We start from the raw sequence: 18,204 nt of genomic DNA, 5'->3' as shown, positions 1-18,204 counted from the left end.
TTCCTGTATAAATTGATGATTATTTGACAGGGATTGCAATTTAGAAAAACTCTTTAAAGCGCTATACTAAGGAACTTTAATTTGCTACATGTTTCAGAGCCAATGTTATCGGTGCCATATTCCAAAATATGTTTACCAAAAAGCAAAAAAAGTGTGTGACCTACAACTTCACATTTCCATTCGAAGTTAATGAAATAAAATCAAGAGGAAAGGTTATCTCTCAACATCCAAAGAAATTAATGGCATAGGTGGAGGACAGAGGGGAGACTTCTCCTCATGAATTGCCTTCATGAGGTAATGGACTGGAATGATTAGGGGTACATCCCTTTCAATTGAGTTTTTATTTTGCATTTATATGAAACTTCAGAGACCAACTCTGAAATAATATTCATTTGGCAGGCACAAGGAGGAAATGGTGATTGCTGCTTCTAACTGAAATGTCTGTAACAAAACTCTTCAATCAGGTTCACAATTTCTCCTATGAGTTTTAGTTACTCCATGTTACATGTTTTCAGAGGGTGCTTTTAAAACCTCTTAAATTATTTTAACATTGATGGTATTTACAAATAAGTTTTAAAGTATCTGAATAAATGTATAGGCACACATATGTAACTATTTAAGTATTTTTCTTGAGCTCACTTTTAATTTACAGGTATTTATTTATTGGAAGAAAAATGTGCCCCATTAGTTACTGCAAATAAAAGCTTTTCTGTTCTGGGACTAATTAAAACACAGTTCAAAAACTCTTTTGGTAAGAACTCTTTGAACATTGAATTAAGTGATCACTTAATTTTGTGCTGTGTTTGCTTAATGACAACATAACAAAGCATGATCATTAAGCGTGTAAACATGAGTATTTGTACTTCATTTCACCAATTGGAGCTCTGGAACATACTGTATGTTTGAAAATCAATGCACAGCTATGGACACACAAATCTTACAATATCCCAACATTTTTTGAACAATGCTTTCTCAATTCTTATTTGGAACTCCTCTTGTTTTTGAGATTTACTGATGAAATTTCCATCATCTGGAGTCCTGGAAAAGAATCTCTCATCAAATTTCATAAAATGCTTGAACAACTTCACCCAACTTTCAACTTAATCCACTGAGTGCATTTCTTCGTTGATATTATGTTAAACTAACTGAATACCCATGCTCCACTAAGAAACTATGTGATCGGGCTTGATAAATCGACACTTACAGCTTGAAAATTAATGAATAGTTACCATCGATTTCTCCTATCCCCTTGTCTCCCTCAGCCTGGCCCCACAGAACCCTCCATCCTGTCCCCTTCTCTCCCACAGGTTTGCCCCACAGAAGCACCACCTATTCCTCTCCTATTCTTTCCCTCAGGCTCCTCTCCAAATTCCCAGCGAGCAGGCTGCATGAGTTACATGCTGGTCAAGCCCACATCCAAGTTTTCAGGTTGGGAGGGTGAGTAGAATGTCTAACTCCTTAGCATCAGAGCGTGTTAATAATAATATACAAAATACTAATGTTCTGATGGTCATTTCACAAAATCCTTTGTTACCGAGCACGAGTTTTATGGTTCTAGAGATTTTGTGATTCTTGCATGAGTGTTTTTGCTTACACACACACACACACACACACACACACACCATCCAATTAAATCAACAGACTTATCACCACAGAGAAATCAATTCCCTGGGAGAACCTATTTAAAGACAGGCCACAGAAACCAAACAACGTAATATCACTGACTGTCACTTTCAACTCACAGTTCAACCATTCAAACATATTATTAATAAGCTATAAATCACTGTACAAATATGCTGCAGTGTCTCAGACACCATGTACAAGGCCCGGTATTTGCATAAGAACTAACTATTCATCCTGAACTAGTTCTCACAAGCAACCAGAAACAAAAGGAAGAGAATGCTAACATGGAAACCAAATCTTGCAATAAATCCACATGTTCAGATTTACAAAAACAACTTCTTCACAGACTTCACTAACTTTACACACAAGATTAGGGGTTCCTTCACCTGCTCTTCCTCCAATGCGATATATGCTATTACCAGCTAACAGTGCCCCTCTGGATTTGATATCAGGCGGAAAAGGAGGACAAAGTAATCGCCAAGGATTTTAACCTCCCAGAACACTCCACTACAAATCTCAAAGGTTCTTTCAGAAATTTCATCAGCACAAATGAGCAAGAGATTTCTGAATTGCATGCATCAAAGGATTTTGGATATGAGCCACGGTGGCACAATGGTTAGAGTGCAGTACTACAGGCTACTTCTGGTGACTGCCGGCTGCCTGCAATTTGGCAGTTCAAATCTCACCAGGCTCAAGGTTGACTCAGCCTTGCATCCTTCTGAGGTGGGTAAAATGAAGACCCAAAAAGGGGGAAATATGCTGACTCTGTAAACTGTTTAGAGAGGTCTGTAAAGCACTGTAAAGCAGTATATAAGTGTAAGTGCTATTGCTATTTCAGGCAATCTTCATGTACACATTTTTAACCTGATAAGGTATGTGAAACCTGCATATGTGTAACCATCTTGTTCTCATTTTCCTCTACTTTATCCCAATTTAAATCCTACATTAAATTATTCCACTCCAAATATTTGATGCAGTAAGCTGCTGTTCAGAAAATTTTATAGTTTTTGATATGATTTGTTAGTCTGAAATGATGATATTCTCCTGTTTGTTTTTTACTGTTATGGGAAGTTGCTCACAGTTACTAACTTCACAACTATATCATATACACTCTAAAGTATCAAAGGATAAAACTGATACTTTACATTATTTTAAAAATAGGTTATTACCAACTGAAATGACAAACTGCATATTTTGTACTAAGAGAAAGGGAAAACATGTTTTCTTAATGTATGTGTAGTAAAGTTCATCTTTTATTTAGCTTAATACCCAGCCATCTTTTACCTTCTGAGATTAAAAACTATTCAGCAATCTGTCATTTTTAAATCTGCTTAAAATCATTATCACAGTTTTTGTATAACATAGTATCTGTTCAACTAGATAAGCCATTAATAATGTAATGCCTCCATAATGGCCAAGATAATCACCAAGATAGAAGCATGTATGTTATATAAAACCTTACCTTAATTATTACATTCTGACTTCCCTTGGAAATCAAAAATGGTGTTTCAGAAATGGTAAAGTCAGGGTCATTCACATAATCAAAATTAAAACCAGATGAAGTGACACCATCAAAAATGAAAAACACTTTTGACACAAAAGGCAGCATCAACTCATAAGCTTTCAGTGAAGGAGTTGTACAACAGATTATTTCAGAATCTGAACGATGGTCACATGCCTGTAAGAAAAACAAATTAAGTAGATGTATCTGCTAATATTATGTCTAAAATATTTTATATGAAGTTTTATCTTTTTGTTGTGATCACACTGCAGTTGTATTTTCTTAAAGTGCATGAGCACTGAAAATTATATTGAATGGCTACTTATGCTGACAATAGAATCATAAGCAGGAAGATATAAATTCTATGTTTCACTGATAGATAATGAATTATATATTAATCATTGTTTACTTATTTAAAATCCAAATCTACATATGTATAACGTCAATGCATACTGGTTTTTCGATTTTGATTTCCCCATTTTCCTCAATTTAATATAGGTCTACATTAAGAGATCTGAGATAATTTGTTCCTACAAAAAATTATTTATGCAGCTATAAGACATTACTCAACTCAAAGTACAGAGGAAGCTCTATTTCCACTTGAAAAACAAAGATCTAGCAGAAATAGTCATATTTAAATGTAGAATGATTTTATTTATTTTTAAAATGTAGATGCTGTCTTGAAAAACAAATTTGCAAGAAAATCTTAACGAAGAGACATTATCAAATATTCAACATTGAAACATATTCTGAAGAAATTGAACATAATTTTAGACTGCCTTCTTTCAAGAATCTTTTAGTTCCAGTATAATGATAGTTGCTCTCCAGATGTTGCTGGTATACAACTTCCAATTACTCTAGATAACGTGACACACAGTAAAGTATGTTTGAAGTTGTAGTTTAGACATATGTAGAAAATCATCAGTTTCCAATCCTTACTTGTTGTTTATTTATCTTATTATCTTTTACTAATTTAACACATTTAACCAAATGGCAATCTAAAAGTGTCTTACTCTAAGAAATGGATTAAACTAAATAACTTTCTTCAACTGACTTTTAATCCATATGGTGAAATATTGCAAACCATTTTGTGCTTTATAAATATAGTAAATATCTTAAATTAACAATTAAGCTACAGATTATCTAAAGAAAAAGTTATCTTAAATTGCAAAAGAATATAAGAAAATGTAACAAGTATAAAATATATTACAGTATAAAAACTTAATACATGCAAGATTGATATGCAATTAGAGTTAGGATCTCATGCAATTCTTTCATTGTTCATAAGAACTATTTTAAACATTTTTCTTTGACCTTTTAAGGTCTTCAAAAATGGATAATTACACAAAGAAGCAGTTGTACAGTGCAAAATAAACTTATAATACTAAAATATATTTCATTAATACAAATTCATTGCACACCTTATCTACTGCAGAGTAACCAATGTCTTTTAAATTAATAACAGTGGCATTTGTAATCTAGTTTGTGGTCATCTACTAGAATGGGATCTGTAGCTCATTACTTTATCTGCCTAGACTCTGAAAAGCATGCTTTCAGAGAATGATAAAAAAAAATCTAGTAATGTTCTTTAGTGATGATGCAATGTGACTGATTGGAAAGGTCACAGTAAATCACATTTCTAGGGCCCTTACTGTTATGTTATTTGACACAATATTTTGACTTTGAAATTAGTTTTAACAATTGAAAAATGTGATGCTTTCATGACATAGTAAATTGTTTCATTTTTTCCCTTATAGATAATCAAACCAGTTAAGCCTAAATTAAAATGCATCCTATTTTAGGATGCATTTTAACTTAGTGTTACTTTAAATTTTTATAAATGTTGTTAATATAATATATAACTACTAAGTATGTGTATTTACAAAATAAATAGAAATATGCATTTGAGCGCTTACAATTGTTTAAATAAAAAAGTTCCATTCGTATTTCAGTATTGTTATTATTTTTATTTCCACTACCTGCACCTTTGAACATAGGTAGAATGCAGACCATATGGAAGAAGGAACCTTTTCACAAAACCCACATGGCTTGTAAGACCCACTCATATCTTTCAGAAACAATAATGCAACCTCTGAATTAATGAATTCACAACCTATAAATCTAAAACTCCAATAACTAATTTATTTTTTCTTAACTTTGTGACATATACATAAAAGTGGAAGAAGATCTGTGTACTTAAGAGTACCATCAAGTGGGTGACTCAGATAAGAGATAAAAAGTTATAGAGCTCAGACCATTACAATGCCTGAATTAAAATATTTGAAATAGAATTCTAAATTTTGATGCATTAAAATGATTTGCATATCACACCAATTCATAATAGTTTAGGCTATTAGGAATTAGCATCAATGTTTGCTCTTTTCTCACCTAATTCCAATTTAGTATTAGTTTGTTAAGTATCACCTTGTGGTAAAGACAGATTATAATGTATAAATAAAGCCAGAGATATCCAGATGAATAAGAACTTTTGGATTTATGGATCAGATCAATATAACATATTCAATTGATATACTCAGGAAATGGTGAACAAGAGGTAAGGGTAAAAGACTAAAAATATATGGTAGCTCTATTTGTATATAACAGCCTCTATTTTTAAAATAGTGGTATGGTTGCATTTAAAACATTGAGAAGCTCACATGTTGTGCAAAGTAAATTTGTTTTAATTTAGCACGATCTGTGAACTATTCTTTTATTAGCTTTCTATTCCAGTGTAGAAAATTAGGATCATCTGGTATATTGCTAGCATACCATCACAGTTGACATGCATCTGAGATTATTCTGAGGGCATTAGTATGTATAATGCAAAGTTGTGCTGTAATAATCTTCTAAACTAGCATTATCTCAAGATTTATCATAAACATTTCAGATATAAACATTTCAAATCATTGTTTTGTTCTTTTGTTTATTGTTAAAATATTTAAATTGAACACAGATAAATATTTTGATGTGCCAATCATACACACTTTGACTGAGCAATGAACTTGTCTGTAGAAATTCAGTCTGTAGATACTTTTATGAATGCATTACTTCAAAACTGAAATACATTCAAATTATCTTTGTGCTAACATATTTTTCAAATTATTTGAAGACATTAAATCTTCTCCCTCAGATTTCACTATGGTGTGGTTGCAAGTCATGCAAAATGTGATCTGAACACATTTTTCCTGTTTATGCTAGGTTTTCCCTTCCCTCTCACATATGCACATACTTTTCAAGTAAAGGGAAAAAATTCAATATTGTTATTCTGGACAGAGAAATTAAATGCGACCACATATAGCAAATAATTTACTATGCTTATTATTGCTTAATTTTGAGCATATTATTTATCTTTTCAAAGACTTGTAGAAAATAAGTTTGTCAGGTTATTTCTTGTTATAATCTCCAAGACAAACTGTCTGTCTGTCTGTCTGTCTGTCTGTCTGTCTGTCTGTCTGCCTGCCTGCCTATCATCTATCTATCATCTATCTATCTATCTATCTATCTATCTATCTATCTATCTATCTATCTATCTATCATCTATCTATCATCTATCTATCTATCTATCTATCTATCTATCTATCTATCTATCTATCATCTATCTATCTATCATCTATCTATCTATCTATCTATCTATCTATCTATCTATCTATCTATCTATCTATCATCTATCTATCTATCTAATCTAATCTAATCTAATCTAATCTAATCTACCTACCTACCACATTTCGATTCTGCCCATTTTCACTGTTGCAGCAATTATGTGCAGCTTACAAAAGCTTAAAAGATAATACAAAAGGTTAAAACAATTAAAATGGTGAGATAAAAAACTAAAAACCAAGAGAACAGGTGACACGGGACTGGGGATCTTCAGCCAACCCCAGCATAGCACATCCTTATTGACGCCTCAGACCAACCAGCATAGTCAGGTTTTAATGATCTTCAGGAACGCCAGAACTATTAGGCGTTATTCCAAAGGGCAGGGGGTCACAGCAGAAAATGGTTTTCTCCCGAACCCCGCAGACAAATAGACAAATTGAGCAATATAAATCATTTCATCCCTTTCTTTCATATAGTTATTAAACAGAATTATCGTAAAGGTATTTCAAATCATGACCTCACACACTGTGCAGACTTACACCAATGAACAGTACTCATGCCAAAACATAGCATTTAATTTTTGTTTGCAACAGTAGCTCATTTTTCATAGCTTTGCTAACTATAGATGCATCTGTACATACTCCTAAAAAAAACCTCAGCTCTATGAATATTCATTGGCATTTATATCCATTTAAGTATGTATACAATTCCTGGATTGCTTCCATCTTCACTTACTGGCTTGATGTATTTATTAACAGTACCAAAAAGCACAAAACTATTCCTGCTGTATCATACCATCAATCCATTTTTCCCAACTGTCCCAACAATGGCTTTTGGGAAGCTTATAAACATGGACAGGAAAATGACCGCTATCTTTTACTGTTGTTCTTAAGTGATACTTCAGATATGTTACTTGGGCTTCAAATAACAGAATACAGTTATAAAGCCCAGTATCCATTTAATACCCATAATTCATATTAAAATGTGTTTTCAGCAACTTATGTATTGCATACTGTTGAAAGAAAAACAACTTCTTCTTGCAAAAAGTTCAATAGACTAATAAGAGCATAACAAAATTTTACAACTCAAGGCTTACTAAAGTATTTCCCTAATAGAAAAAGGCCCTAAACAAACGAAAGGGATAGGTTTATGTCTAACTGAATTACATATTCATTAGATGGCTAATATATAGCTTAGCACACATGATTTAGCAGTTCATATTTAGGATATGTGTACATTTGAGTGACCTGGATGTTTCTAATCAGAAGATGCTACTCCTGTGTCTCCTGACTAGTGTTGTAGTTTAGAGTATAGGTCTGCATTCATGGTGTTAACTAGAATATATAGACATAGTAAACAAGCTGGGTAGTTAGATCTAGTCAAGAATATTATTTTATTAATCAAAAAGAATTTTATTAAATAAAGTATTGTATTAAGGCCTCTGTGTAAGTAAATAATGTTCTGCACAATACAAGAATACTGCCTTTTATTTATTGTGGGTGTGATTTAAAGCCGTCAAGTCTTCTACTTCTGCAATTTTAAGAGATGTGGATATGCTGGGTGGGGAGTTCTAGGATACCTCTTAAAATTTGTGAAAACATAAAATTCTTACACTATAAAATAGGGAACAAAACTTAATTTCATATATGTTGCCCATTTTGGATTCTCTTGTGTTCAACTTTCCCTTAATTCAGCTTTCCTTTTAAACGTATGTTTATCTAATAGAAAAAATATATTTGTATCCTGTGTGATCCTTGGTACTCTCTAAATACCAACAATTTGGTGGTTTCTTTGCAGATGTTTCATTACCAATTAGGTAACATAATAAGTGCAATATTTTTATCCATCCATCTATCCTTGAATTAGGGGATTAAGGAAATCTGTAGGGTCTCCCGTTGCCACCACATATCATCTTCCCTCTATTGCCTGTATCAAGTCATCCCTACTTGTATGTTTATCCAGTTAAACAAAGAAGTGTTCACCATTTCATTTTATTTTAATAACAAATCCTGCAAAGCTACATTTAGCACATGAGCAGAAAATCATGTCTGCAGCTGTGGTATATTGTGAACTTACCACACTGAAGTTTCTGCCTATTTTTGGGACTGTTACCAACATCTTTGGAGAGAATGCTGAATTCAGATTTCTCCCTTGAGCTGTAATTGTACTTCCACCGCTGATGAAATAAAAATATTGAAATAATATTGTAAATATTACTCCAGAAAACTGATTGATATTTAATTTTAATAAGTATGCATGTATAAGTATACAGTTACAGGATGAAACTAATTTTGCAAAAAGATCATTACAACACCTGAACCTTTCTTTCTTTTCTTTTTTTGAGTTTTTTTCTGAATCTCCTATCAAAAATTATTTTTAATGGCTCAATATGTTGTAATTATTTTTATAAGCTTGGAAACATGCATATCAAACAAAGACTAGTAGTTTAACATAGTCCTGGATGGATCTTAGGTTCATTATTTACCCAAGCCCCAACAGCTTTCACCAATTTTGTAAAAATAACAACAAACTGATTTGTAACAGGAAAGATTTTAGAAAGACCTCAACCATCTTTCCCACCAAAAGGCAATATAAACAACAGAACTTAAAGATCCTGCAGTTTGTTGACCAAAGTGTAATAAGCAGAGTGACACAGAAGAAATATTAAACAATGTTTCATTTCAAGGAGTCAGAGCAAACAGAATTCTATTTACAGCAACAAATACAATTCTTACATCAAGAATTCTAAGCTTAATATTATTCTTCTCTCACGAGGAGAGGAACAAGCTGTATAAATTAGTATGCATTAAATTTACTATTTTTGTACAGTTCTTTGATAATGCAATAACAATTTTAGAGGATGCTTCTGGAATACTATAGTGCTACCATACACTGGTATTTTTTTTGGGGGGGGGGGACAATCTGGAAAGAGTTTAAATGTTCAAGATGTCAACTGTTTTTCTAAAAGATACTGGAGCAGTCTTTAAGCAATTTTTCCTTGTCACAATCCCCCAAATTCTTCCTTTTTTCTCTGAGCCTTTCTCCATTTGCACTTAACTGGAACAGAAAGATACTCCACCAACAATTGTTTCTATGACATTCCTATAAGGAAGTTTGGTGTGGTAGTCAACTTAGTTGCGTAGAACCAAGAGACTGTGAGTTCAAAGTTTCCCTTAGGTATGAAAGCTGGCTGAGTGACTTTGGGCCAATCATTCTCCCTCTGTCCAGTATTCCCCCCCCCCCCACTTCCAACACTGGCCAAGGACCACTTCAGAGATTGAGCAGTGCCATTCATTATCTTGAAGGAAAGTCCAAAATAAGGGTGACGATGAATATATATCTACAGTACTTATGACAAGTTGTGAGTGCACACACAGGATTGTTGTCTGTGTGCATAAATATGTTGAATTTTAATGAGGGAGACCAATGTTCAATTTTCCATTCGACCACAGTGATATGGGCTGATCATTCTTTCTCCAATCTTTTGTACAAGACTGGTTCTTTTAGAGAAAACACAGAATAAAATACTAAAACATCCTCATTTTGCCATTAAAATATCTTAAATCTACATATAATAAAAATATACAAGCCTATTCCATTCTTGTAAAAAAACCACTTTTCTATTAATATTTTTCTACCATAAGAAATTTCCATTAAGCTCCTGTTAATGCTTAGAAAAAAGACTGGGTAGTGAGGCAGCCCACGTTGCCAAAATGACCCCAAAAGCAGTTTACCTTCACACCTTGGAAAGTGGGTGGCTACCATCTTGATTTTTTAAAAAATCTTTCACCCTTGTGGATGTCCCTAAAAGGAGCCTAAATATAATTAAGTGAGTGGAAATATTTTGCCAATACAAATTTTCTAAAAAGACCTTCCTTCTGTGTGTAATTAATAAAGATATTATTTAAGCATGAATAAAGAATAAAAATTGTTTCTGCAGTTTATTTGTAGTATTTTACTGACATTATTTCTTTTTCATTATTATTCATACATCTATGTTAAAATTCCACTCACCTAAGGAAAGATTTTACTGGATAAATTTTAGAAACAGCAGGGTCTTCTCTGTAGGTAAAATGACCTGCTGAACGACTGGCCGAATCAATTTTCATTTCAACAAGGCATTCCAATGTTTCTCTTTGAAAAGGACTGTAACATTCTATGGTATTAGCAGTCACACTGTAAGAAAAAAAATTAAAGAATTAAAATAATTCTAACTATAATCAGGTTCACATTTTCAAAAACAATCTGAATCAGTATGAAATGTTACCCATTATGAAAATCCTCAAGATCTATGATTAAATAATTTCTAGTCCAAATATAATAGAACTTAACTGTGGGTCAACCAACTCTGTCCATTTATTTTTAGTATTTGAAAAAAAATATATGCAGATTATACATTAAAGTAAAAAACTTTAGTTTTCATTCCTATGGATTTATTATGCAAAAACGGATACATCTAAAGCAGATACCTGCAGTTCATAAAACTGCCAATTACACTGTATTAGCATACAAACTAGAAACTAAAGTACAAAAAACCCTGCAAGGCTCTGGGGTCAGAAACATTAAAAAACAAGAAACTACTCAGTTGTCTAGTTACTGGCAACTAAAATTCTAACATTTTCTATTACTAAATTAATATGATAAAGAAATGAATCCAACATGGAAAGGATGGAAAACTCAGATACAAAGTAGGAGCTATAAGAAACATACCCAAGACTCATAAAGGACTCAAATGCCTATACACCAACATTCAAAGTTTAAGGAACAAACGGTAAACTTGAAGTACTAGTGCATAAAGGTAAAAATGAATAGTTGCCATTACTGAAACAAGGTGGGATGAAACTCATGACTGGCATGTACAGGTATTCCTCGACTTATGACCGCAATTGACCCCAAAATTTATGTTAAGTAAAAAAATTTGTAAGTGAGTTTGGCCCATTTTATGACCTTTCTTGCCACAGTTGTTAAGTAAATCACTATAGTTGTTAAATTAGTCAAACTGTTGTTCAGTGAATCTTGCTTCCCCATTGACTTTGCTTGTTAGAAGGTCGCAAAAGGGGATTATGTGACTCCAGGACACTGTAACCCTCATAAATATGAGTCAATTACCAAGAGTCTGAATTTTGATCACATGACCATGGGGATGCTACAAACGTCGTAAGTATGAAATCTGTTCATAAATCCCTTTTTTTCAGTGCTGTTGTAACTTTGAGAAGAAGTGAGAGAGGGAGTTAAAGTTGCCAGAATTTTGGGCGAGAGTGACCATGTCATACTGGAATTCAATATAATGCAAGCACAAGCAATAGAATATAATCCAGTCAGTGTCTTAAACTTCAAAATAGCTAATTTTAACAAACTCAGAGAGATCCTAAGAAAAAATCCATGGATGGAAATCCTAAAGGGGAAAACAACTCAAGAAGCATGGGAAACTCTAAAACCCTGTCTAGCACAATACCACTGAAAAAGAAAAACAAGAAATCCAAGAAGAAACCAGACTGGTTGCACAAAGATCTCGCTGATAAACTGAAAGATAAAAAGGACAAGTACAAAAAATGGAAAAAGGGACACATAACTAAGTATCAGCAGATAGCCTGAATCTGCAAAGATGAAGTTAAGAAAGCAAAGGCTCAGAATGAAGAAAGACTTGTAACAAAAGTCAAAGATAATAAAAAAAGTTTCTTTCAACATATAAATAACAAGAAAAAAAGTCAAGGAAGCAGATGGTCCAGGTTAGGTCAAACCTGGCTCAAAAACAGTAACGGTAAGAGTTCTAGGGGACAATCACTTAAACAAGAGCCAGCAGTGTGCATCAGCTGCCAAAAAAAGTAATACAATTTTAGGTTGTATAAGCAGAGGCACGTGAAGTATTAGTACCATTTTATAAAGCCTTAGTAAGGCCACACAATACAATACAATACAATAGCAGAGTTGGAAGGGACCTTGGAGGTCTTCTAGTCCAACCCCCTGCCTAGGCAGGAAACCCTATACCGTTTCAGACAAATGGCTATCCAACATCTTCTTAAAGACTTCCAGTGTTGGGGCATTCACAACTTCTGGAGGCAACCTGTTCCACTGATTAATTGTTCTAACTGTCAGGAAGTTTCTCCTCAGTTCTAAGTTGCTTCTCTCCTTGATTAGTTTCCACCCATTGCTTCTTGTTCTACCCTCAGGTGCCTTGGAGAATAGTTTGACTCCCTCTTCTTTGTGGCAATCCCTGAGATATTGGAACACTGTTATCATGTCTCCCCTAGTCCTTCTTTCTATTAAACTAGACATACCCAGTTCCTGCAACCGTTCTTCATATGTTTTAGTCTCCAGTCCCCTAATCATCTTTGTTGCTCTTCTCTGCACTCTTTCTACAGTCTCCACATCTTTTCCACATCGTGGCGAACAAAACTGAATGCAGTATTCCAAGTGTGGCCTTACCAAGGGATTATAAAGTGGTATTAACATACATGGAATACTGCATCCAGTTTTCATCACATTACAAAAAAGATGTTGGACTGTGAAAAACGGACAAAGAGCAACTAAGATGGTTAAAGACCTGGAGACAAAACCATATGATAGTTGCATATGGTTGGGTTTGGGTTTGGCTAGTCTAGAGAAACTAGGGGGGACATGATAGTAGTACAGCAATAGCAATAGTACTTAGACTTATATACTTCACAGTATTTTACAGCCCTCTCTAAGCAGTTTATAGAGTCAGCATATTGCTCCCAACAATTTGGGTCCTCATTTCACTGATCTCAAAAGGATGGAAGGCTAATCAATCTTGAGCCAGTGAGACTCAAACTGCTTCCAGTACTGCATTCTAACCACTGTGCCACCATGGTTCGTATTCAAGTATTTGAGAGGATGCTACAAAGAGGAGGAGGTCAACTGCCCTACTTGTTCTGTGGCCGCTTGCAGCCAGGTGCCATAAGATGCATTGTACCAGTGTCACCGCTCGTGGCAGAATGCCGTGTGGCTTGTTGTGCTGGTGACACTGCTTGCAGCAGGATGTCACATGCCATGCAACAATAGTGCCGCTACCTGTGTGCGCAACGGCAAACATGCCATGCGGCCTCCTATGTACAATATTTCCCTGAAAATATGACCTATCCGGAAAAGGAGTCCTAGCCTGATTTTCATGCCTGTGCCTAATATAAGCCCTACACCAAAGCTAAGCTCCAGTTAAGCCTCGCCCACTGTTTGCTTTTACAAGGTGGGGTAAGGCACATGAGCAAAAATGAAGCTAGGGCAGGGATGGGTGGGGTGGAGCTGCCCCACACACCCCGCACCCACTTACATTAGGACTGCTGCAGCCAGGCCTCCCATGCCTCAACACCTCTCACGCCATTGCCCAACTTCATCTGCATTGTCCATTGCACTGGTGCCACCACTCAGATGCCATGTGGTTTGTCGCACTGATGCTGCCACACACATGTGCAATGGCATGACGTGCCATGCAGCCTCCTGTTGTGAGCAGTGCCACTGGCACGACAAGCCACATGGTGTCTGGCCGCAACCGCAGAAGAAGTCAGGCAGTGGTGTGACATGTGTTGGGACATAGGAGGCCTGGCTGCAGTGGTCCTAAGATTAGCGACTAAGACAGGGTGTCAAACTCAATTTCATTGACGGCCACATCAGGGTTGTGTTTGACCTTGGGGGGCTGGGGTGGGTTTGGCCAGGGTGGGCATGGCTAGCTCGATGTCACTTGTGTCGGGGGGGGAGGCTGTGATGGCCTGAGCACTCTGCCAGTGAAAACAAGCTCCCAAACTCAGATTTTAGCTGCAGCAGTCTCCTGCAACCTCTGCCAGCAAAAACGGAGCTCGAGAGGGCCGTATGGAGCCCTCCCGAGCTCCGTTTTCCCTGGCAGAGGCAGTGCTGGCTGGTCCTTTGCTGTTTCCAGGGTAGCCCCATGGGCCAGATCAAAGCACCCCATGGGCCAGATGTGGCCCCTGGCCCTTGACACACCTGGGCTTAGACATCCCCCGAAAATAAGACTTGGTGCTTATTTTGGGGCCCAAAAGAAAATAAGACTAGGTCTTATTTTCAGGGAAACACATGTATATAGTAAGTGTATATGTGTGTTATGTATATGTATGGATACATATATAATTTCGTTTGTGAGCAGGCAACAGAATTTCATTTTTAATTTGTGCTAGTGTGCTTACAGTAAAAAATGACAACAAAGGTTATTTAATCTTTTTAAAAATCTTAATCTTAACATCGTTGCAGTATGCTGGTTTCTGTCATCCACATTTAAACTTTTGTCTATATTTGGTCTTGTTAATTTTACCCTGGGAAAGAATATTGTTTAAGAAGACAGAAAGAAAAAAAATGATATTGTTAATATTTTAAGATTGCCTTAACAGTCACAAAATGAATAATCTATAATAGTTTAGCTTCAATACCATAGTAATATAAACAGTCTGCCCACTTAACCAGAAGAAAATAGGAAAGGTGAAAAGAAGTTTGGTGATCGCTGAATTTATTATTCAAGGTGTGCAATACCCTAAACATAATTTTTGTTTTCCTTCTCGTTTAATTCCTTGGAAGAATCAGATTACAAAAGAAATTGGCAACTCTTTCCATAGCTTGATGTGGAAATTTGTAGACCAGCATACCATGTGGGCATCAGTGTGTGTGTGTGTATGTGTGCCTGTGTGCATGCGCGCTCTTTGCTGCAGGACAGAAAGAAACAACTGCTGAAACTGAAGAGGGCTGCTACTGCTGCTGAAGTTCCACAGAGAAGTGATCAGGCAGTGTCAAGCAAACCCTTGTTAAAACCCAATTTTAACAGTTGCTTAGTGTGCTTTACTTTTAAAGCACTGGATGTGTTGCAGGTTATAGGGAAGCCAGAAAAAAAGGAGATCCTCTGTCCCATCATCCCCCTGCTTTTCAATTCATCCTCCGTGAATGTTAAAAGGACATTTCTCCCCCTTCTTTCCTGCTTGCTTATTTGGGAAAAATTAATCTTTCCAATTAGGTGTTAGAACGACAGCCCTGCTTTGTTGGTTGCTAAGACCCACACAGATTATAATAGATCCTTTCATCTTAAATCAAGGCTTGACTTTATAGTTACTGCACTGCACCTCAGTTTAGGAATAGCTAGCCACATTCGCCTTCCTCTTACAAAACCTTCACTGGAAAATGTTATGACTGGAAAAGTTTGAAGAGACAGTGGGAGAGTCAGGATAAAATATGTAGTCAAGGGAAGAAGACAGATAGCTATAAAGAGGCTGCATTGCTTTAAGTTTCCACCAAAGTGGCAGCAGAAGTAACATGAGTTGGCAATGTGAATGAAGATGAAGAGGACTCTTGTTTTTAGGAAGAAGTTGTTTCCTCAGAAAAAGTGGTGGTGGTGAAGGTACCGAATGCTTACCCAGTCAACCGATTCCATTATGTTATGAACCCAGAGACTGAGAGTTAGGAGGTGAGATGTTTCTCTTTCCTGATGGTGATGATGACCCAGAAAAACCAAGAACTCATTCACCATCTCTAAAGCAAATATACCATAACCTCAAAAACAGTGTTGGAGGACTATTTCCAATCTTACCCAATAGTCCTAGGCCTGGGATGTCGAACCTATGGCACCTGTGCCAGAGGTGGCACGCAGAGCCCTCTCTGTGGGCACGTGAGTCTTTGCAACAGTTAAGCTCTGCCATGCATGTACATGCACCTCCTGCCAGCCAGCTGGTCTTCTGGTCTCTGCTGTGCATGTGCAGGAGGCAGGGTGCGTACAGAGGGGCCTCATGCATGCATGGGTGCAGGGCACGTGTGGGGGGCCCAGTGCACATGCAGTGGACTGGGGTGCATGCAGAGGGCGCACGCATTCAAGGGGCAGGGCACATGCGAGGAGCCATGCACCCAATGCATTTTGGGGATTCGGGTGTGCGCGCATTCGCGCATGCACATGCTTTGGGCACTCAGTCTGGAAAAGGCTCAGTCTGGAAAAGGCCATCACTGTCCTAGGCTAAAATGCATAAGTAGTTAATCTTTATCTAAGTTTATCTATTTAGATAAAGGACTGAATGTTTTTTGATGCAGAAAAGCATAGACCTATTTAGACACCATGCAACTGTCCTTTCCACTACTGGCAGAAAAAGGCAAAATTTGCTGGGTGCTAGCAGCAAAACATCTGCTCTAAAGGACAGCACAACTCTTTGCAGCACATGAAGCAACCCTAAGTGGGCAAATAGCGAGGTAATTAAAAATAATCAATTGTGCAAGTTATTGAACAAATTATGGCTTTGAACAACTAGCCCTTCAGCACAGTGGCAAATGATGATTTTCAGCATTTTGTCCTATTGTTTGTCCTTGATTAAAGAACTTCTCAGCAGGAAAATGACACCCCTTTTAGTTCATCTACTCAGGGGAAAAGTTCATTTGAGATATCTGGTTGAGTTTGGGTAGAGCCTGCTTTCTAACTCCTTCTTCAATAAAAATTAACACCATCATTACAGGCACAGTAATTGCCGCCAAATCTTTTGGAAATAGGTTTTGATTATTGGGTATTGACTGTGATGTGATGAGAAATATTAAGTATAGGTATCAGGTATATCCTGAATTTTGATCCCTTATCTGAGGCTCAAGTGGCTGCTTGACCAGGGTACAACCCCAATTCAAACTCAAGAGGTATGTGGCATTTCCAATGCTTTGCCAAGGAGATGAAAAATATATTTTGTTACTTTTACAGAGTACCATAAATTGGAGCATTTTGCATTCCCTGAAGAAGTCAGAGAAAGCCAGAAAACATATATAATCTATTAAGGGCAGTCAATTTTCAGTTCTAGTTAGATCTCATAATGGCTTCTGTACTATATCTATGCCTCCACAGTATATAGCAGTGATGGCTAACCTTTTTCAGATTGCATGCCAAAAGCAGGGGGAGCCCGGGGGGGGGTGTCATGCACGGGTGTTTCATACATAATGCTATGTATGAAACCCCCCCACCCTCCCCCCACTTTTGGCCCACAATGGACCCATTTTTGCTCTCCCCAGGCTCCAGAGGTTTTTTAGGACCCTGGAGAGGGTAAAAACAGCCTCCCCCCCCCCGAGGCCCTCCAGAGGCTTTAGGAGGCTTCCTTGAAAGCTCCAGAGCGCAAAAAATGGCCCAGTGTGCAAACCGGAAGTCCGTTCCTAAAAATGGCCAAAAAGGAAGGACGAAGTCAGCTGGCCAACACTGGAGCTGACAGGGCAACGCCTCGTGTGCCCTAATAAATGGCTCCATGTGCCACCTGTGGCACACGTGCCATAGGTTCGCCATCACGGGTATATAGTAACCAAATTTGTATACATAGGTTTATGCTCTACATTTTACATCCTAGGTCAGTGAGGGCCTTTTTGTCCTTGTGTACTGAAAGCATGTGTGCATGCCCACACCCATAATACAATGCACGCATGACCTCATGTGCGCCCTGCTCCCCTGTGCATACGCCTGCTCCTCCCTCACCCATGCATGTGAGAGTGCATGACCCCCCGCTCTGTTTTGGGCCTAG

The 18,204-nt window shown here is 36.8% G+C and overlaps 1 protein-coding gene across 6 annotated transcripts in view; it reads right to left on the bottom strand.

Annotated features, from left to right (window-relative positions):
* The window catches only part of MET (MET proto-oncogene, receptor tyrosine kinase), a 122,081-nt gene that overhangs the window by 22,024 nt on the left and 81,853 nt on the right, over positions 1–18,204 (bottom strand). For all 6 annotated transcript variants that reach the window (XM_081958609.1, XM_081958606.1, XM_081958607.1 and 3 more), the window contains exons 9-11: positions 10,736–10,897; positions 8,798–8,897; positions 3,086–3,301 (exon numbers count right to left, since the gene is read on the bottom strand). In XM_081958609.1, the coding sequence (XP_081814735.1) occupies positions 3,086–3,301; positions 8,798–8,897; positions 10,736–10,897 (478 nt within the window). The remainder of the gene's footprint in view (positions 1–3,085; positions 3,302–8,797; positions 8,898–10,735; positions 10,898–18,204) is intronic.

Source organism: Natrix helvetica (genome assembly GCF_964273705.1).
Source record: "Natrix helvetica genome assembly, chromosome: 6".
NCBI lineage: Eukaryota > Metazoa > Chordata > Lepidosauria > Squamata > Natricidae > Natrix > Natrix helvetica.
This window is presented reverse-complemented; position numbering and strand designations above follow the sequence as displayed.